General features: G+C 33.8%; 1 protein-coding gene across 3 annotated transcripts in view; it reads left to right on the top strand.

Annotated features, from left to right (window-relative positions):
- The window catches only part of LOC136825442 (uncharacterized), a 98,263-nt gene extending 77,065 nt beyond the window's left edge, over positions 1 to 21,198 (top strand). For all 3 annotated transcript variants that reach the window (XM_067081890.1, XM_067081889.1, XM_067081891.1), the window contains exons 30-41: positions 130 to 236; positions 671 to 785; positions 1,962 to 2,176; positions 2,439 to 2,619; positions 5,273 to 5,430; positions 8,057 to 8,163; positions 8,902 to 9,065; positions 9,435 to 9,556; positions 13,660 to 13,770; positions 14,282 to 14,440; positions 20,400 to 20,564; positions 20,936 to 21,198. In XM_067081890.1, coding sequence (XP_066937991.1) covers positions 130 to 236; positions 671 to 785; positions 1,962 to 2,176; positions 2,439 to 2,619; positions 5,273 to 5,430; positions 8,057 to 8,163; positions 8,902 to 9,065; positions 9,435 to 9,556; positions 13,660 to 13,770; positions 14,282 to 14,440; positions 20,400 to 20,564; positions 20,936 to 21,103 — 1,772 coding nt within the window. In that variant the 3' untranslated portion in view covers positions 21,104 to 21,198. The remainder of the gene's footprint in view (positions 1 to 129; positions 237 to 670; positions 786 to 1,961; positions 2,177 to 2,438; positions 2,620 to 5,272; positions 5,431 to 8,056; positions 8,164 to 8,901; positions 9,066 to 9,434; positions 9,557 to 13,659; positions 13,771 to 14,281; positions 14,441 to 20,399; positions 20,565 to 20,935) is intronic.
- The last annotated feature ends 979 nt before the right edge of the window (positions 21,199 to 22,177 follow it).

Genomic DNA, 22,177 nt, shown 5'->3' with positions numbered 1-22,177 from the left:
GTTATGAATATATTTTTTGTGATTTCTTATGCAATGTTTTTAATATCTAGGTATATGTTATTCATTAATACATTAATAGGATAAATAAATAATGGATAGTTTTTAATTATATACTTTGCTTTATTTCAGGTAACATTGGTAATGTAAGGATTTCAGATTTAGTTAACATGCTGCAAACTGACAGAGTTGCAGATGTGCACTTTTTGTCTCCTGTCTACATTAAAGAAAATCTGCAGGTATGTTCTGTAATTTCATCATTTCCAGCATGCCTAGACACTGGTATTGATCTTGTTTGGTACAGATGGTGACCAGGCAACACAATTATCTTTCACTCATTCATAGATGTGGAACATTATATTAAGCTGAAATTGATTGAGTATTTAATTTATTCATTCTAGCTATCTGCAAACATGTAAAAGTGTGAATGAAATTAATTTTTTTCATGTTTTAAAACCATGAAATTAATTTTTTTCATGTTTTAAAACCAGGTGTGAATTATCAAAATTTAAAAGCATAAGCAAACTAAGATTATGAAATGTGAACCGCCCATGTTACATCAAGCATCTACAACCCTTGTCCCCAACTATGTTTATTACTAGTATAGGAGCAGTAATGTTTACTCAAGATTTGATAGAATGTGTAATTAGGATAGCATTTTTTCTCTGGACAGGTGCATGGTCTTGTTGATGGCCTTAATTTAGAGAGAGAGTTGGAAAACAGGATAGCCCTTTCCTCAAGTGATACTGTTCTAGGAAATTTTACATTTGATAAATTGATTATCAAAGGTAAGGGGTTACTGTATGTCTCTTGTGTAGTATGATATTAAAGGATTTGTCTCTTATTTTCATTCAGTTTATCCAAAACCTGAGGTTAGTTAGTTATGAATGATTTGTTTAACCAGACATCTGAACTCTTTTAGGGTTCTTCTCGGGCTGGAATGATTATCCAAAACCTGAGGTAACACTGTGTAGTAGTTCAGTGCAGTAAAAATAAAGGTATCAGTAGAAAAAATTGTGTTCAGATAAATATACCAAAAAATTTAAAATCATTTAATTACATTGCCTTGATTTTAGTCGTAACATTGTCTATGCTTGGTTAAGAGGATGACCCAGTCTATGCTTGGTTAAGAGGATGACCCAGTGGAAGACAGTATTGTTATGTAGTGATAAAAATGCACAAAAATATGAGTAATTAAGTTGCATAAAAATGTTGCATTTTCATTATTTTGTCATAGTGCTAGAAAGTCTTTTTGGCATTTGGATTCAGACCAAGGAAGCTTCCTAGAGACCAAGATAGTACCATGAGCTGTTGGTCAGGACTTTCTGAGAGGAAGCCTTCCATACCGTCTGCTGGGAGGCCCTTGTCAAACTACTGATTATTAAAGCAACTGGGTGTCATTCATTGTTTTTTCGGTTTGGCATACTTGACTAAGTTGAACAGACTTATTATTTTCTGTGAAAAGTACTTGACACGAACAGTTGACTGGTTTCCATTTATATTGCTGTGAGTTTGGACATGAGATAGAGGACTTCAGTTGACAGCTGTCCTGGAGAGTTTAAAATAGGCAAGTTGTTGCTTCATTCATACCGATACAAGTCCTACTAATAAAAGAATTAATCCAGTAGGTGAGCATAATTCTCATTATTAAATGAGAACTTGGAAATATTTAGACTACAAACAAATTTATAAAAGAAAAATAGCACAGCAGAAAACTCACCCAGTGATAAGCGCGGGAAAAATGTGTTGTACTCCAGAGTCTCGTTATAATAGCTCAGTCAGGTCACAATATAGTGAATTATGTTGCGTTAGGGTTTAAATCAAGGTTCTAGTGTAGTTAATAGTGTCCACAGTTCAGTCCTGTTGTTGATAAGAATCTACATAAAGAAGCTAGATGTCATTTTAGGGATTGTTAGAATTGTTACTCTATCTTCTCAGTAATTTATGTTTTTGATTTTCAACAGGTGATCTAGAAGTGTCGCACATCAATGACATTCAAATAGCGGATCTCGTGGTTAAATCTGGACGATCATCTCAAGAAATTACTGGTCAAAAGACCTTTAGCCACTTGAATGTGAATGGCAACATTGAAGCTCCTATTGTGGATGGAATAGATTTTGAAGACTTTCAAAACAGAATCATAAGAAAAGATAAAGATAAGACATTTACTTTGCCTGTGGTAAGTTTGGAATTAATATACTTTGCTAATTAAGAAGATTCAAGGTACATTAAACAGTCAGTTTTCTGTGATGATTCATCCTTAGTCCCTCCAGGTAAATGATAGATTTTATTTTGAAAATTTTTCCTCTTGTATTGTAGAAAGAACTGACTGGAGTGAATGCTAATAAATATAACATTACTATATCAACTTCAGTATCAAAATATTTGTGTAAAGCTTCCAGTGTGAGGTCATCTTTCATTTAGAATTATCTTATTTACAGACTTTTATGAAAGAAGTTCGTGCTGCTCGTTTGATTGGTTCCCCAGGCGAGAAGCAGTTGGAGCATGTGGTGCACCACATGAAGTCGGTCAATGAATCATTCATAGATCATAGGGAAAGGATTCACAATCTCTATTCTTCTATTTATGCAGAGAATAAAAAGAATTATTTTTATGCCCAGTGTAAGTGTTAATTATTTTTACCAAGTAAAATATGTTGAGTAATTTCATGATAAAAATTTTAGTCTTCATGCTCAGCAATGTTTTTTATTTTATCAATATTGAATATAAATATGTACTCAATGTGTTGAGGTCTGGTTTTGTTTGGTACAGTATTGTCTTATTCCTTTTGTTACATTGATTTCAGGAAATGATTATGTAGTGTAGTGGTAAAAACATTGTGCTTGAGTAACCTTGGAGTTCCAGATTAGTGTAGTCACCCTTTTTCGTTGATTGGAGATCTAATTGTGGGTAGGCGGAGAAAGGCAACTTGATAATTGTAAATCTGCCTGTGGAGGCAAAGTCAGGTGCAGGATATGCTGCAAGGAGAGAGAATTATCTGGTAACCATTCTGTTTGTACTGTTAATGATAATCTGTGGGGGATATCCATGTTCCACACTTGTGCAGTGTGACTGTTCTCTCTCAAAATCATGTTAATTTTGAATATAGACAGCTATTAGATTTTAGAGAAGTTGATTTTATTAAACAAAATTTCATTCAGTGCTGTGCAACAAAAAATTATATAGTTTATTTTATTTACAATTTGGGTTAACCCTGAAATTTTAATATTTTAACTCAGTGGTATAATTAAACTCTTGTTTTTATTATTATTATTATTATTATTTTTATTATTATTATTTCTTATTTATTATTATTTTATTATTTTATTTTATTTTATTATTTTATTTTTATTTTTATTATTTTTATTATTATTGTTTGATTACTGATCTGCATGACCCATTCCCAGAAAGCAGAATAATACCATTTAAATGTGTTTTATGTAACTGGCCAATTTTCAGCCAGGAGTAAAAATGAAGCCTTAGAAACCAAAGCCAGAAAGAAGTGTATCAGAACCTTTGGCATTTTCAGTTTATCCTCATTGAATTTTCAAGTTGTATTGTAATTTGTTAGATAAGATCTAATGCATTTTAAAGAAGGCATCGGTAGGCGGTGTACAGCATCAGAAGACACTTTATCGGCACCAGTAGGCAGTTTATTGGCGTCAGTAGGCAGTTTATTGGCGTCGGTAGGCAGTTTATTGGCGTCGGTAGGCTGGTTATTGGTGTCGGTAGGCGGTTTATTGACATCGGTAAGTGATTTTCGGTGATGGTAAGCAATTTTTGGCGTTGGTAAGCGATTTTCGGTGTCGGTAAGCTGTTTTGACGGCGTTGTAAACACCACTTTCTACCATAATTACTATAATGTTCCAGTTATCAACGATTTTCAGTTATTGGCACTCAGCCAGGAACAGAACCCCCCACTATTAACCGGGGACTGCCTGTATTGATAAAATAATTTTGCCATAAAACAAATTCCACAAGCTTTTCTTTTTTTCACACAATGTGTCAGTCAGTAACTTGTCCAAATTCTTTCATACAGGCACTGATTAAAAATTGATACCCCTTACCCTTTAGGGGGATACCACGTGAAGGGTGCCTGATGTGGCACACTGAAGGGTCCTTAGCAGCATCCCTTTGGCTCCAGCTATATTGTTTTCTTACCTTTCCTTTTCAGCCTCCAGTTGGTCACTTGTTACACATATGTCCAACTAGAATTGTACCCTTCTCCAATTTTCATTTTAATTAAGAACAAATCTTTTTGGGTGAGCCCTGTGGGCCTAGAATTGTGACACTGTTTTTGTTGAACTACTTTATGTCCTACACACTGTTGATCCCTTTTTATTCACTTGTGATTGCAGTGCTTGCAATTAGAGATTGAGGGTCATGTTCATTAACAAATGTGACAGCTTGAGGGAACCTCACTTGTGCATATCAAAATTGCTGGGAAATTATGTTCTCCCAGGATTCAGATGAGAGAGCTAGCACCCTTTTGGTTAGAGATATTGAATTACTTGTTGGTCTCTGAATTTACTGGATTTTCTTTTGTTGCTGATTTTTAATTCAATTCAAAAATCAATTACAGTATTCTATATTAAAATAGCCTTTAATCCAAATTTTCTAATTAACATAAAGTAAAGTATCCTTTATCTGTAGTTTCTAATCGGTCCCATAGGCATTGAAATTTTGTTGAGTTTTCCATAATTTGTTTATGATTCTTACTGACCATCCAATAATTGTTGATGTATAAATTTAAAGGGATAGTAAAAAATTAATCTGTAGATGGTGTGATATGAAATGTGACTACTAGGAGCAGATTTGGGCTTATTAGATAATCAGATTAAGACACTAAAATTTTTTTATTCTTCAAAGGTTGTACAGTCAGTAAGGCTGCTGTGTGAGAATAAAAGTATTTTTACTCAGTGGTCTGGTTAAACTACCCAGTAACAATAGTTATTAATGAGGAATTGTTGTTTTTTATGAATAGTAACTTTTTGTTAGTTTGTCTTATGTTTTTACTGTAATGTATGTGCATGTCATTGTCCTTGAGTCATTGTTTAATGCTTTGGCAGCAATAAATTTCAGTGTATTGCACTCAATAGCAAAAACTAATAAAGATTTTCCATACACTATTGCTTGTGAAAGGCTACAGTAACTATGGAATCAAATGGCAGCTCTGGAATTAAAATTTTCCTGGTATGGTATCTGTTTAATGCTGACAAGTATGCAGGAAGTTTATTCTAGGAACCATTCTAATAGTCATTAAATATTTTTTCAGCTATGTTTTGTGAATTGGCTTTCATAGAAAAACTGAATTATCAAAATCCAGATAGAATTGGAGAGCTGGAGTTTGTTAATGCCACTGGTAATTACCTCATAATTAGAAGCTGCTTTAGTTTACTGTGTCCTGGAGAATCTGTAACAAGTTCACATAAGGTGAGTGCATTATTTTTTCATTAGTTGCAGTTTATGGTTGGGTGAATAATATAGATATTTTTGGCTACAAGAAACAACTATTGATGGGTTGCAACTTCATCTCTTATATGAAATGTAAACAAGTTTTTCACTCCTTGAAGTCACTTGTTTCAGATGAAGTAGCTGGTATTATAGTAGAGAAAATCTTATGGAACAAGCTTACTCATAGGACTGCTGCTCCCTGTGGAGTGTTATCACTTACAGTATGCCTAGTGTGGTGCACTATAGATGGTAGAAAGGTTCTTTGTATGTTCTCTCAGCTTCAGGTCCCTTCCTACTAATTCCTCTTTCAGATGCATCAGTTTTCCACCAATCACCATGTGCAGCTTGGCATTGTATGTTTCAGGGTGTGTTGTCCATACTCACTCTACTGAATGAGAATGAACATTTATGCAATACTTTTAGCACTTTGTCTGATTGAAAAACCATGCCTAAACACCCATGGTAGTATTTGATGGGTATGGCATTGAGCTATAGACAGGAGCCGTTGGAAAGTCAGTGCATGTGAAGTAGACTTTAGCTGCCCAACTGAACTATACCTTACCCCAATTTTCAGTTCTCAAGACCATGTGGAAATGATGGGCATTACATTACTCGGGGGAGGGGGAGGTAATAAAGAAAGCAACAAATTGTAGTTGGGAGAGGCACAGAAAGAGTGAAATTGGTTTATCTCTTGAAACACAGTAGACTTGTTGTTTTAGTTGATCCAAAAAGGTAGAATCTGCATCTCACGAGAGGTCCAGTTAAGGTGATAGGGCAGCAGTGGAGAGCACAAGCATGAGAGAAACTGTAAGGTAAGAAGGCAGGATGAATATAGATGACAAGACAGTTGAAATAGGATGATATTCGTCTATGATAAGAGGATGGTCCTCAAGGTCAGTTGACTTCTTTGGAGGCAGGTCTTTTACGGGATAGAACACAAGGTGAAATTAGGTGGCAGAAGATGAGGTGTTTTGGTTAGTGGACTGTGCATGCTAGTAGGATGTTCTGCTTCCAGCTCTTCAAGTTAGTTATTTGAGTTTCATGTAAAAAATGCCATGTACACAATACCATCACCATTCAGGTGTGCCATAAATGTTTGCAGACAATCTTATTTTATTTGATACTTGGGCAAAGCAAGGTTTCAAGACACAATATTGGTCTTGTTATTTATTGATTACTTATTTTCATAACATTAAAATAAAATTTTGATTTCAAGAAAGAAAACATTGAAGCTATTCATTGATTGAGAATACATCACTTAAATGTCTTGTTTGATTTCACTACACTACTTTGAATTAGGTATTGGACAAAATTTGATCTTTTGAAAAGTAATTTTATTAGTTTGTTTTTAGTGTTCAAATGATGTTGGAAATTTTATCATGTGAAATAATTGTAATCTGATAAATTTTATACTGAAATTGCTAGAATAGTAAATGTAGACAGTATTTATTACTAATAATGTGTAAAATAAATACAGAGTGCACTTATCTTTCTCACTCTGCCCCACCCTACCTCATCTGTGACTAATCACTCAACCATTCAGTACAGAATTCAACTTACTCACTCAGCTCTTCTCACTGAACAGTGGTTATCATGTAGGGCTCTCTCACTCAAGCATCTTTGCCTCCTTCCAAGTCAGCTTTACAAGTCTTCACCATTAGTTGCACATTGAGTTATGAAATGCACTGTTGGATTGTGGTGTTCATTCCAAAGCTAATGGAACAATGAAATATTACCATTGTTTAGTCTTTGAATTAGTATTACTTGTTTGAATCATTGGTAGTGTATGTAATGACAAATTCCAGAATGCAGATTATGCTTCATTTTAAGTATGTTTTGTGTGATTTTCTAGCTGTTTTTTTTAACCAACAATGAATATTATATATAGGAAACAAATCATTGATGGTAATGTCAATCTTCAACATTTTCAATTTATCCAGTCAGATTTTTAAGAGATTGTAATTTATCAAATAAGCTGCAGTATGCTGAATTTATCAAGAACAGACTATATGGGTCTACACTATAATATAAGAATATCAACTCAGTTGTTTTGGTTGAAGCATTTAATAACAATACAGTAATATTGTTGATGTATTGTGTGCTTGGTCAGGTACTTTTCCCCTGAGAAAATACATTGAATGGTGTAATGTGAACAGTGCCTCACTCATTCTTTGCAGCATCCCTTTGCCCCTAGCTGCAACCCCTTTCATTCTTTTTATTGTAATTCCATTCATATTCTCTTTCTTCTGTCTTACTTTCCACCCTCTCCTAACAATCGTTTCATTTTTTCTTCAGCGCTGAATGACCTCATAGGTCCCAGTGGTTGGCCTTTGGCCTAAATTTTATATTCAAATCAAAATTCCAATTGCATTGCCCCTCCAGAAGCATCTTGACACTTGTTGGAAAATTTTTATGATTGATGATTTTCATCTTTTCATACTTCCTTGATACTTTTACCTCCAGAAAACCTTTCTGGATCAGCATGCTCTCTGAGAAGAGACTAGACTGATACGTTACTATATGCCAAAAATATACTTCATGGAACCCAAAGTTCCACTTTTATCTCTCCATATATAGTCAGTTATTAAAATATGGGGTATTTCAGATTTATGACAATGGAAATATCGAGATTATCCCCACAGAAGAGACATCAGGTTCACGTTTTGTGCTAACTGACCCATCAGCTGACATTTATGTAACCATTGATGTTACGTGAGTATTGCAATCATCATAGTATTTTTGTCATAAAATTTTGAAATGTTGTACATGCATTGATATTTCTTTTGTGGATTGGCAATGGGATGCAGAGTTCTGTTTGTTAGATTTTGTTAAATAAATTTTTTCTTTGCTACTTCATCATTCATTCATTTTTTCCATGGTGTATTTTGTGCAATATCTTACTTTGAGAGATCTTTACAGTCTAAGGTTGTGAAATTTTTGAACTTAGGTTTGAGATAGGTTGTTTATAAGTGCTCCTATAATTCTTGATGTAATAAGAAACAATCAGGGACATTCTGAAAATCACTTACCCATCCAAAGCTCATCTATTTTTCCTAAGGTAGCATGGAATCCATAAATGTGATTTACCATGCCAGTTATTATTGTTTTGATTTTGCTGAGTATTATATTGTAACCTTTTTTACTCTTTGCAGTATACAGTAATATGAACATTATTGGGTTTTTGTTTTTTCTTGCAGACTTGCCTTTGACTTTTTGGATTAACCTCATTGCTTGAGGCAGATACAAAGTTTTTGACATTGCTACATTTAAGGGGAAGTAAATCATTCTTAAACTTCAAAATAGTAGAACTCAGATTTTTTTTATTTAATATTTGTGCATGGACTTACGTTTATGCAGTTAAAGGTTTTTTCTCAGTATTACAAATTGATAATGTCAGTAATATTATGGAAAAAAATTTCATTCATTAAAATATATTTTCATGTATAACAGTGAAGCTAGTCAGGTGAATTCCATCATATCTACATGGCAACAGAAGGATTCTGGAGCTGTTATCCTTGCGAAAGAGATCAAGCATATTGGACTTATTGCTGATGCTGATATGTTTGTGGTGCAGCAAGAGATATTCATTGTAACTGTAGCAAGATTTCATGTTGGTAAGTAAAGTTTATGTAAAATATGTAGAAAATGTATAAAAACTGGGATTTTCTTACATTTGGAAGTTAAATCAAACCATACAACTGTTTTTTTCATTTGCTTCAACTTATTTTTTTTAACCATTTTGGAAGAAAACCAGCCCTACCTCTGGCTGATCTGAGTATGAGGAAACTGGCATTTGTATGTTCATTCTCTTAGGGTTCTGTGGACCTGCCTCTTGAGTTAGAGGATATTTTAAGATGAATTTGAGAAGTAACTAAGGATATCCAAGCCTGAAAGTTACCATAAAAATGTTTAAAGTTGTTATTAAAAGTCAGTGCATCAGCAAGCTGTTTACTGGATTGTAATGCTTTTAATTTATGATGCAGGAGGGGAGCCTTTTGAAAGTGCCAGCATTACTGTAATGAAATATGATAACTCTACCAGCAAGTTTTTAAGTGTTTGGTCACACTTCACTGGAAATAGTGCCTCAAGTTTGGATTTGATGTGGGTAAGTGTGTTGTATTTTTTTCTCAGATATGGGTAAGTGTGTTTATTTTTTTCTCTCTGATACAGGTTTATGAAGTAGTTGATTTGTCTGTTCTTTAGATGACACTCTTTACTACCAAGAAAATGTCTAGGCTTTTCAGATGTGCCAGTTCCAGAATTTATGGAGTTCCATGAAATTACAACCAAATCCATCTCATAGAAACTTGAAAATCCTCTGAAAAATGTCAAAATCCAGAAATTTGAATTGTTTAAAAATCTCCCATAAATTTTAAATTTTTAAAAATTTTCCAGGAATTTGAAACAAAAAGTTTTTGTCAAATTTGTTTTGGTTTTAAAATAAGAAACTTAATATTTTTGACATTAGGATTACTGTATTGTTCCTTCCAGTATCTCTAGATGGCACATTTAATTACACCAGATATGGTTTTCAGTGTGGTTACAGGAAACAGTATTATCTTTAGACCTAGACTTGAGTTTGGTGGAAAGTTTCAATTGCTTAGGAAAGTGACAACTAAACCAGAACACCAGAAATCATGTTTTTATTTTATTTAAATCATATCCACTGTTAAAGTCAGTGAAGAAAGAAATGTACTTGTAATTATAAAAAAAATTAATCAAACCAGTTTGATTTCCTTTTCCAAGACATTGACATTGGTAATTGTAGGCAGAAGGTAGCAGTCTTCAGCTATGAGTTGAGAATAAACATAGCCACAGCAGTGCTCACACAAATTATTTGATTTCATGATCATCTATTATCTTAGAGAAGCTGGTTTTTCTGATTAAAGATTAGGTCTCAACAGCCTTGTTTGTATGCTGGTTTTCAGTTGTAAAAGGGGAGAGTCAACAGGTCATTGTTACATTACAGACAAAAAGGCCTTGATTGGTGATATTGAAATTTACAAATTGGTATTACAATAACCATGGTTATCGATATGGAAAAGTAGATTTACTGAAATGATTTTTAATCAAATATCTTTATACAACGTAAATTTTTCACAGCACTCCCTTAATTTGTACATGCAGTACTTACAAATACTATGACAGTTTAACCTAATAGTTATAGATAAAAAAGTACAAAAATAAATACCAATAAGGTCTTGTTTGGCATTGAGAGGGTATTAATAAGTAATTCAATAACACCTCTCAACTTATTATTCATCTCTGACTTATTAATTATACAGATACTCTGTTCCCAGATTCAGTGAACTGTTGAAAATTTAAATGTGAATAAATCATATGTAAATTAAATGATTAGATGAAATACACACAACCAGTAAAACATTACAAACAAGGGCTTCAAGATACAGGGTCTTCTCAAGCTTGACCCAGAATTGACATCTAGTACACAGGTAAAGGGCATAATATCATACGGTATGTATTCAAACCTTGGTAATCTCTGACATGGTGTGTAGACCTTGTTACTACATATTTGAGATTGTTGTTGTTCCTAGTAGAAAAATTTCATTTTTTTATTTCCTCATTTGTTAATCTGGCTGATCATTACACTACATGGCTATGCCATATATGCTGGCATATAAGGCGACCTTTTAACCTTAAAAGATCTCCCCCAAAATGGGGGGTCATCTTATACGCCAAGTATAAAAAACAAACCTTAAATCTTGCTAAGATTTGCAATGATAGGCTAACCCCTGAAGTGTCAATAGTTGTGTCAGTAGTCAAATACCGCCACAACTATTGACTATGTAAAAAAAAACTATAATTAGGTAAAAACCATATCTTAATGTGAATCACTAGTGACACAACTATCAATACTGTAAACAAAACAGCTGTAATTACAGTAATTACTGTAGGTAGTTGCCATAGTTAGATGTTAGGATAAGCTCTCTCTCTCTTTGATACCAGCTTTATCCAGAGTACCATTATTATAAGGCAATAATATTATACTAGTTTTGTTATTGATACCTATTATACAATACCCTTTTAACATTGATGGATAATTTGAAGTTACTGAAAGGGTAAATAGGGGTAGTCCAACTTTTTTATTTACGAAACCTAGCCATGTTCATAGTTCCCAGTCATGCTTGACTTACGAGCCGTGTTGTTTACTAAAGGCCAATATTTCCTTGGTAGTATTTTATAATCGAACTACCGTAAAGGGTTTTGTGATATCGATAGTTCCTCAGTTATCCTTAATATCGGGGTTCTTTCCTATTTTAAAGGAATACGTTCATGCGGATCTACTTCCAGCTGGTATTACTCTGCATTGAGCATTTGAAGTGATGTTTACCATATATTTTTCCTAAGGGAATGCAGAAGTATTTTTTTGTAATGGTGAGCTTTGCCAAATGTTTTAAAAACTTGAAGATACTGATTTTAAACATTTTGGTACAATAATTCCAATAATAAATGTACAGGCAGTCCCCGGTTATTGGTGGGGGTTCCGTTCCAACTGCTTGTGGGGGTTCCGTTCCAACTGCATGATGATGAGTGAAAATTGCTGATAACCAAAAATTGGCTTTTTTGGGGCTTTTTTTGGTGATTTTCAGTTATCGGCGCCTCTGTTAGGTCTTTTTTGCTACAATACGCGATTATCGGCACCGATAAATGGAAATCGGTGCATATCGGTGCCGAAAATCGCTGATTTTCGTCGCTAGACAAGCCCAGCACAACTAGATTGCCAATAACTGGGGGCTGCCTGTATTTATTTATGTACCAATTAACTTTCATCAGCTAATAGTGTTATTCAGTTTAATAAATTGGGGGTCGTCTTATATGATGAACATACCTCTGAATCTATATTTTTACATGAAAAAGGGGGGTCGTCTTATATGCTGAGTCGCCTTATACGCCAGCATATAGGATAAATGTGTTTGCTGATGCTCCCATTGCCAATCGATCTAGTTTTACTTATTATTTGCAGTTAATAAGTGACATATAGAAGAAAGTTTACATAGCTTTTAACTGTTTTATATCTGCACATATCCTAAAAGTGCAAAAATGGCATAAGAGGAGAAGTGGTCTTTATCATATGATAATCATTATTTTGCACCATGATATTTGAATGAATTTTGTGGAAAAACATTCACATCACTTGAACGGGCTATAAATGACTATATGGCAACACTTAACTTCAGCTCAGGATACAAGAGAGAATAGTCTTGAGATATCTTGGGGGAATGTGCTACACCTCCCCATCCCATTACATTTTTATATATATATTTGCCCATAAAAATACTCTGGGAGTGTTGCTGGTTTTAGTCCTTATCTTTTACAATAGTATGTCAGCTGTGATTATAATTTTGCAAACTAAATTAAAAAAATATCAGAACATATATAACTCACTAAAAGGAGCTACATCTTCCCATCCCAGTACATATCATAAACATTTGTCCATAAATATACTCAAGGATTGTTGCTGATTTTAGTTCTTATAATTTTTAATGTTATATGAGTTATAATTGTAATTTTACAAAATAAAGTGAAAAAGAGTGTTAGCTTATTTTTTGAATGTTTTGGAAAAGAGGCCTGACACAGTGTTTGAAAAATTTACTTTCAACTTCCTAAGAAAGTTATGGAAAATTTCAGAATTTTTTTTTCTTATACCATGTCCGGTTGCATATCTTCTTTCCAGTCGTGTTCTTTTTTAAAGTTGGCTGACCTTAAAGGTTGCCCGATTTTGGGGTATTTTTAATGCATACCTTTAGCCCAGCTTGAAAGGGTCATCAGCAATTTTAAGAGACTATACTGAAACATCAACAATTTTAGTTATCCAGCAGTTCAAAAGGCCCCAAGATGCCAGATATTTAGGGTTTTACTGTAATTAGGTAACTGTGATATTTTCAAGTACTCTGATAAGTTTCTTGGATTAAAACAGGTGCCAGACTGCCTAATTTTGGAAAATTGACAGAACTGTGTATACTGTTCTTGTTAATATAGTTTTGTGGAGGGAACTGAACTATGGTACCAAGAATTTAGCCAAAAATTTGTTGTTACATAGTCATGGTAAACATTGTGTAGTGTAGTTGGAATTTAAGAGTTGCAGTATTACTGCAAAGCAAATCATGTGTGCTCTTATGATCTTTACAGAAAATTCATTTTTAAAGAGAAATGATGGTGAGATGGTGATAGTTTTTGTATTTTCAGATAAGTGGAACACTGTACATGTTGGTTGCTAATCATCATCAAAGTATTATTAAGGCTGTTCCATATAGAGCAATCTCACAGTTGTATAAGTGGCAGCATACTGAGAGAAAGGCAAGTTTTAAAAATGTTTTCTATGCACATGTAAAGTAAGTGAAGCCTTATGTTTTATGAAAATTAAAAGGAAACTTAAGCTAGCACTCAGCATCAAGATGGTATCTGAAGGTACATACGTGTACATTGCTTGATGAAAACATTATTCTTATATTCAAGGTAGTATTTGGAATAAAGATAACAATTGATGGAATTATATTGAGTATGGTGGTACTGTAAGTGTGAATTTTATGTAAATGAAAATTTATAATTTAAATATTTTGAAAAATTTTAATTGAGGTGAAATTGAGGTGGATAGGTAACTAGTTTTTAATACCCAAGTAAATATTTTGGAAGAGTGAATTGTATTTCATTTGGTCTAGTTTATAGCCTTCTGTGAATACTAGGCTGTGTCTGACAAAGTTTTCTAGAAAACTACTGAAGTTGAGGTAGACATAGACATTCTGTTATATTCAAGATTCTTAACCTTCATAAACATGACACTTTTGATTGATAATTTCTTGTATTTTAGTTTGTATTGGCAGAGCAATTTGCTGGTGATCATGTAACTTCTGGTTTATTTATGAGAGCATTATTTCCTGTGGAAGAAGTTTTCATCAGTCTTACCCAGTTGAAAGTAGCAGACAGTGAAGTTTATGAAGAGAATGTTCGCTATGCTAAAGAAGTATTGGTAAGTAATGATGTTTTTCAGACCAAACTACATATTTATTATAATTGAAGCCACCTTAACTGTTGCAAAAATGCTCCAAATATTTCTGAGCAAGGTCATATGGCAATATCTATTCACAGATCTTATGTAAAAATATGCAGTCAAACCTTTTTCAGGTAACAAAATTTGTGAAGGAATAATAGTACACTGAAGAGTGCCGATAGGTTAAAATCTGATTGTCTTAAGGAGGATGCCAGGAGGCAGGGGTAAAGGAGAGTAGGGAGGAATAAAATTAACCTCAACACATTCTGCTGCATAGCATAGCACAGTAAAGGCCTTACATACCCATCATAAGTCTATGCTTCCTGTATTAAAGGGACATTTTGATTCACAGGTAGTCTATTTTCATTGTAATTCATTCTGCAGCTATTTTCTTTCATACTGCTTTTTCACCTGTGGCTTCACAGTCCAGTGTGTTCCCAAAGTAGCACAGGTGCACTACTACTTCCAAGACCTGTCCACCAATCACATTTCTCTACTCCCTTCTCTTTCCCCATTTGCTCTTGTATTGATATCAGTTTTAGAAATCTCACTTCATGTGTATACATATTGTGTAATCCTAAGGACCTCTTATAATGCTGTGTGTTATATTTGGTACACACCTTTCCTACAACAATCACATAGTCACATATCTGATTGTGGTTATTCCTTTGCTTCCTTTCCAATTTTTACCATAAGCTTTATTTTGATTATGTAGTCAGTCCTCTTCTCTTCGGTGTTTCCATCACATCTTCGTCAGATTTTGTCGTTAACACTAGGTCGTCTGCATAAAGTAGCTCCCAGGGACCCCCTTTTCTGCTTTCTTTTGTTGTTCTCCAATTACTGTGGTAAACAAGAAAGACCTCTCTGAGGGGCACCAACATTTATTGCAAGTTGTTCTGATGCACTTGTCACTATCTTCAGTACTAGATCCAGTGCTATGTTATAGTAACAGCACTAGCATATTGAGGCTTATTGGTACCCTCTGCCTTTGTTAATGACCATTCATTTATGACAGCACTCTGTCAAATGCTTTTTCATGATCCACAAATAAATGATTTAGCATTCTCATCTTTTTGCTTGGTACTTATCTTGCAGTTTCCTCCAGCTGTTCATCTCTCTGGCATAAAATCCAAATGAACAGTTATTGATTTTAACCATTTTTCTCAGCTGTTCTTTCAGCACTGTTTCCAATATTTTCAACTTGCTCACATAGTTTAATTGCTCTATAATATCCACATTACAGTGCTTCCCCCCTTTCTTTCATATACCAATACTGTAGATCACTTACCACCCTCCCTGTCTTATCTACCCCTTTATAAATTTCTCATGTATTCTAGTAAATGCTTGGATGACTGGCTCTCTTGTTGCTTTTAGCAAGTCACATGTTATTCTAGATGGTTATGAGGGTTCCCCATTTTTCATCAAACTGAGAGCCCTTTTAACCTCTTGAGCCCTTATTTTCATTATCACTTATTATTCAGATTTCATCCAGTTGAAGTTCATTTTCTTTATTCATGTTTTTAAAATACTGCCTCATTGTTTTAATGTACAGTATCTTTGTTTTGATTGTACATTTAACCATTTTTAGTTTTCTATAAAAGAAAACTATTGAGAAGGCTTTGTCTGTCCGTCAGCAATTTTTCTTGTCGGCCTCAGATCTTAAAAACTACTGAAGCTGGAGGTCTGCAAATTGGGATGTTGATCATCCACCCTCCAGTCATCAAACATACCAAATTGTAGCCCTCTACCCTTAGTGGTATTTAAGATTAAGGTTAGCCATGGTTTGTGCGTTTAACGGTGCCAGCCGCCGACGCATCTTCACTTTACCACATCTGGGGAGCAACTGAGTGGTGCCCGGTCATGGCCGAGAGTTTCATACTGCAGTACATCAAGAGTTTCGTACAGCATTGTATGCTGTACAGAAAGCTCGATTGTGCAGAAGAACTTTGGCGCATTTTTTACTTGTTATTTTTTGTGCCTTGCCCCTTGTATATCTTTCCTCAGCCACTTTGTTACCCTAAGTATTGTGTCTTTTGCTTTGAGATAATGATTTTATTCCTTATAACATTTGTTCTTTGCATTTACCACCTCCCTTTTAGCCTCCCTCCTCTTTCCTTCCAGGTCCTGAAATCTTTTCTCCAGTTGCCCTTTGCTCTTCTTGATTCCACCAGTGTGTCTCTTCAAAACCTTTTCTTGATGTCACCCTGCATACCTCTACTGCATTTTGTATGCCTTCTTGTAGCAGTTTCCACCAACCACTTTTTGATGCTGTATTTGCAGATGCTTTGTTGCTACTACTTGACTTCATTTTCAATTTTTGACGGGGCCTTTTTGCCACCATCTGTCTTTCCTTCAATGGTAAATTAGTATGCAGCATTCTGTTATTTTAAGTAAGCATCACCCATATTTTTCATCATTATGAACTCAGTGTTTTAGCTTCTCTGCAATTGTTTTTTATCAACATTTTTCTTGGCTTAAACATTATGTTTAGAAACTTCAACACTTTACTTTGAACTCGTGTGACCTTCTTTCCTGATTTCATTCTCGTAAACTAAATCTGCCCATAACCCCAAAACAGCCCTGTCCATTCCTATGTGGTCATATAGGTTTCCTCCTATTAGTATCCCATATAGCTCTGCTCCTCTGACACTGCATCTGACAGCCTTTCCCAAAGTTCTTGCTTTCATCTTCTGGTCTTCCTAATTGTGGTGAGTAAACCAAAAGTATATAATTACCTTCTTTCTTACGTTCATCTTTTCCATTTATCTTACTACCACATTATCAGTCATTTCATCTCTTGCCTACTCCATTTTGTCTAGTTTCACTTCCATTCCATTTTTTTTGGGGGGTGGGGGCATCACTACCAGTGGAATTGGGCCAGCTTAACACCTTGCCTGCTGAACACAGAAAATGCCTGTGTATCATCCTGTAAGCATTTCCATCTCCACCTTGATTTTTTTCTAACTTTGTTCCCACATTTGTAACCCCCATTTTCAATTAACCCTTAAACGCCGACTGGATGTATTTTACGTTGACAAAAATTGTCTGTTGGGTGCCAAGTGGACGTAAAATACGTCGACTACAAAAAGTTTTTTTAAATATTCGCGGAAAAATACTTATAGGCCTCGTTTGCGAAAAATTCTAAATCGCCCCTTGAGGGATGCTGGGAGTTCACGGATCACGCTGTTGTTTTGTTTACAAGCGTGACCCAGCTGCGCATGCGCGAATTTCTTCCTTATCCCAAAAGAAAGCATCGGCTAACTCTGTTGAAAATCTCAGAAATTCTTTAGTCACTTTGTCATAATTTTTGCACCGTTTTCTATTAGCCTTTACATAAACTTTTATATATGAAAATGTGTGCAATTTCATGTAGAATACAACAAAAAATAATTCATTGTTGTAGCTTTTATCAATTTTTACATATTTTCATATAAATCACGATGTGCCAAAATTTCAACCTTTGGTCAACTTTGACTCGATCGAAATGGTCGAAAAATGCAATTGTAAGCTAAACCTCTTACATTCTAGTAATATTCAATCATTTACCTTCATTTTGCAACAAACGAGAAGTCTCTAGCACAATATTTCTATTTATGGCGAATTTTTTAAAAAACTTTTTCCTTACGTCCGAGCTAACTCTGCTGAAAATCTTATAAGAGCCTGACGCCGTCTCTTCCAAACGTGTGTGTTCTTGTGTTCATCGTCCATTGGAGTGGACAAGACAACAAGAGCATCTCGTTTTCTTTCTCTAAAGGAACGCGATTTCAACCATACAATATTTCCGTCTGTTTCTCCCTAACCATTGTTGTCTTGATGTATGTACAATCACCACTACTTGCATTGCCATGCAAGCACTCTGATCATGTACTCATAATGTTCCAACAAATCATCTGTATCAAACTGTGTATGTTTCTGTTTGTGAAGACGCCAAACGTCTCGCCACTCCGATGGATGACGAACACACGAACACACACGTGTTTGGAAGAGACGGCGTCAGGCTCTTACAATCTCAGAAATTCTTTAGTCACTGTCGTAATTTTTGCACAGCTTTCTATTAGGCGTTACATAAAGTTTTATATATGAAAATGTGCGCAATTACATGTAAAATACAACAAAAAATAATTCATGGTTGTAGCTTTTATCAGTTTTGAAATATTTTCATATAAATCACAATAAGTGCCAAAATTTACACCTACGGTCAACTTTGATTTGACCAAAATGGTTGAAAAATGCAATTGTAAGCTAAAACTCTTACATTCTAGTAACAGTCAATCATTTACCTTCATTTTGCAACAAACGAGAAGTCTCTAGCACAATATTTTGATTTATGGTGAATTTTTGAAAAAAACTTTTTCCTTACCTCCGCTCGCGGTAACTCGGCTGAAAATCTCAGAATTTCTTTAGTCACTTTGTCGTAATTTTTGCACCATTTTCTATTAGGCGTTACATAAAGTGTTATACATGAAAATGTGCGCAATTTCATGTGGAATACAACAAAAAATAACTCATGGTTGTAGCTTTTACCAGTTTTGAAATATTTTCATATAAATCACGATAAATAGAAAAAGTTCGACCTTTGGTCAACTTTAACTCGACCTAAATGGTAAAAAACTGCAATTGTAAGCTAAAACACTTACAGTCTAGTAATATTCAATCAATTACTTTCATTTTGCAACAAATTGGAAGTCTCTAGCACAATATTTTGATTTATGGTGAGTTTTTGAAAAAAACTTTTTATGTCCACACGTTACGAATTCATGTATCATTTTGTGATATTTTCTCTGTGTTGCTTTGATCGTTTTACAATTTGTTATATACCAAAATCATTGCAATTTCGTGTACAATACAACGAAAAAAAAATTACTCATTAGCTTTAACCGTTTTGCTCACAGCGCGATTTGTATACAATTATATATGAAATTTCTTTTTCGTGCTGTCATATATTCCAATATTTATATATGATAATGATATTTTTGTTCATTTCTGATGGTTGCATACTAAATTTCAGGCAATGACAAAAAAAGGAGCCAAAAATGAACTCTTAATCTTAAAAACTAAATGTGCTGTGATTTTTTAAAAAAAACTTTTTTTCCGCTTTGGCGCCAACTCCCGAACGCCGCCGGCATACGGCAGACACTTTTGTAAATAGAGGCTCTGCGTTTAAGGGTTAACCTGCCTTATTTTTTTTATAGATGTTTAATTCTATATTTTTATCTCCCTATAGATTTGCTTTACCTGTCTTTTATAATCATAAATGTCCTATTCTAGATTCTCTCTACCTTAGATATGTAAAATAAATATTTTTTTAGCCTTTTTGTGCAATGAGGTTACTGAAAGTCTTCCATGTGCACTTACATCTTGATTGGAACCCTATTTTTGTGTGAAATGTGAATGGCTTTTTGGGGAAATGAAAATTTCTGGTAAATGATACTAGTTTAAATTATGTATATCACACATGTATTTGTTTGGGTAAATACTGTGATATATTTATAGGAAAATTAGAGTTATGTTTGTGGGAAACAAAAATACAGTTACTGTATTTTGTTTTGTTGTAATTGTAGAAAATTACTACATTTCTGAATCCAAAGATTGTGTCGTAATTAACTGGAAAGCACTTTCCATATGCAAAATTGATGAAATACAGTATATTCTACATTTGATGCAGGTTAGAATTTTATTGTCAAGAGTTTTTCAACAAAACTCCTTAATACTTCAAGCAGTTTTCTGTATTCCAAATTGCACATTTTTTTGTCCAGTAAAATTTTTTGAAATGTCATTGCGGGATTGCCATAATCAGAATTTTAAAATTGTCAGTATGGTGGATTATCCCAGTGCTATATAACAGTTTGTGTTATGGTACTGTACTTATTTTATGAATCACCAAGTTATAAACCCCTCATGTGTATGGGTGCATCTAGTAAAAAGTTTATCTTTCCAGATATATCAGTATTCAAAAAAGGCAAAGGTTTTTGAAACTTTCCAGTTTATTGAGGCCTATGGTATAGTGGATCAGGCCAGCTTTACCATTGACAGTACTCTGTATTTATTGTTACTGTCAGAGATAAACAGAGCACTGTATGTCTATGAGTACATCCCAATTGAGGTAAGTTGAAAAATAATGTCTTACATAATTTTTATTTCCTCTTCTGTTAGACTTTGTGCTTGCATCTTAACAAGATTACCTACTTCTTTCTTATTCAGTGTTCTTTACAAAGGTATTGTCAGATTAGCATGATTTGAGAGAAGAGCAGGGTTCTTTGTCATAAGATATTATATTAAACTTTATTAATACATTAGCCCTAAGCATATCTGAGCCTGTAAGTACATTGAATAAGTTCTTCAAGATCTTGTATGCAGTACCATTAATTTTATTAATTTTTGTTTTTGATATAATAAAAGAGTTAAGTATGGCAGCTTAGTTTATCCTGATCAGTGCTGTTTAGTATTGTAGTTTATATACCTTTTAACCAACAGGGATTTCGTCTGTACCAGGAGATACCAATTGAAGATGGTGTGAGTCTGGAAGTACTTTACATAAAAGATAAGAAGTTTATTGTAATATCAACAAAATCCCTGGATGGTTTAATTACGCTTGCTGTAAGAACAAAGGGACTTGACCCTAAAGGGCTTAGTTACCCATAGTAAGATCTCACTTTAGTACTGTAATGTAGTTTTAAAATTATATAACATGCAAAATATTTTTTTTATTCTTAATAATATATTTAATTTAACTTTTATTATTGTTTATTTTTAACCTTAACTCATTCATAAAATTTTAGAATTTAGTTTTTATTGAATTGTAATTTTGTTTCTGGATAGTCTTGCATGCTAATAAATATTGAAATATCACTGTAATTGACTGAAAAAATCAACACACTTCCTTGGACATGGAGTGATATATTTTGTAGCAGTTTTAAAAAAGTTTTCTTTTTATTGTGTGAAGCTTGCCATTTTATGAGTATTTTCTTGATTAAAGAAGTATTATTAGAATGAGAGCCTATACAGTACTATATGAAAATAGAGATTTTGAGTAGGAAAGTGGTATCTCATATGGTTTTATTTTACAAGTATTTTCTTGATTAAAAAAGTATCATTAGATCGAGACACTATATATGAGAATGGAGATTTTGAGTAGGAAAATGGTACATCTTATGGCTTGAGAAGTCAGATCTGACATATAAGTTTCAAGTCTGATATAGCTTTTGATTACTAAATGTGACTGATGCAAACATTTAATAATTTTGTTTGAATAAAATTCATATCTTCATTGCCATGCTGGTACTGAATGGCCGTCAGTGCCACAGTACCATACCATACTGCCCTAATGTTACATATTCATTCATATCAGCCAAAAACCATCCTAAACCAACTTTTTTTAAACGTTTGTGTCTACATTTTGGTCTTACAGTTTAAAAAGCACATTGGATTGTGATCAGTAGGAAAAGGATCAGTAATGAAAATTTTGTTTACTTTAGACAGAAATCTGTTCCCGTGCTGCTGTCCTAGTTTTTACCTTTTATTTAATCAGTGAGTACTATTTAGAATAGAATTCTATGTAGAAGTTACTTAAATTATTTAGCTTTGTGTAGAATGCATTTCTTTATATGGTAGGTATGTTTTATATTCTGTAGTGCTCAGTTTAATTTGATCATGATATTTGTGTACACATGTAGTGTTCATATTTTATTTCAGTGTTAAACCTTTATTTTGATTATC

This window comes from Macrobrachium rosenbergii, chromosome 37 (genome assembly GCF_040412425.1).
Source record: "Macrobrachium rosenbergii isolate ZJJX-2024 chromosome 37, ASM4041242v1, whole genome shotgun sequence".
Classification (NCBI taxonomy): Eukaryota; Metazoa; Arthropoda; class Malacostraca; order Decapoda; family Palaemonidae; genus Macrobrachium; species Macrobrachium rosenbergii.
The sequence above is the reverse complement of the archived record's forward strand: the minus strand, read 5'-3'. Positions and strand labels throughout refer to the sequence as shown.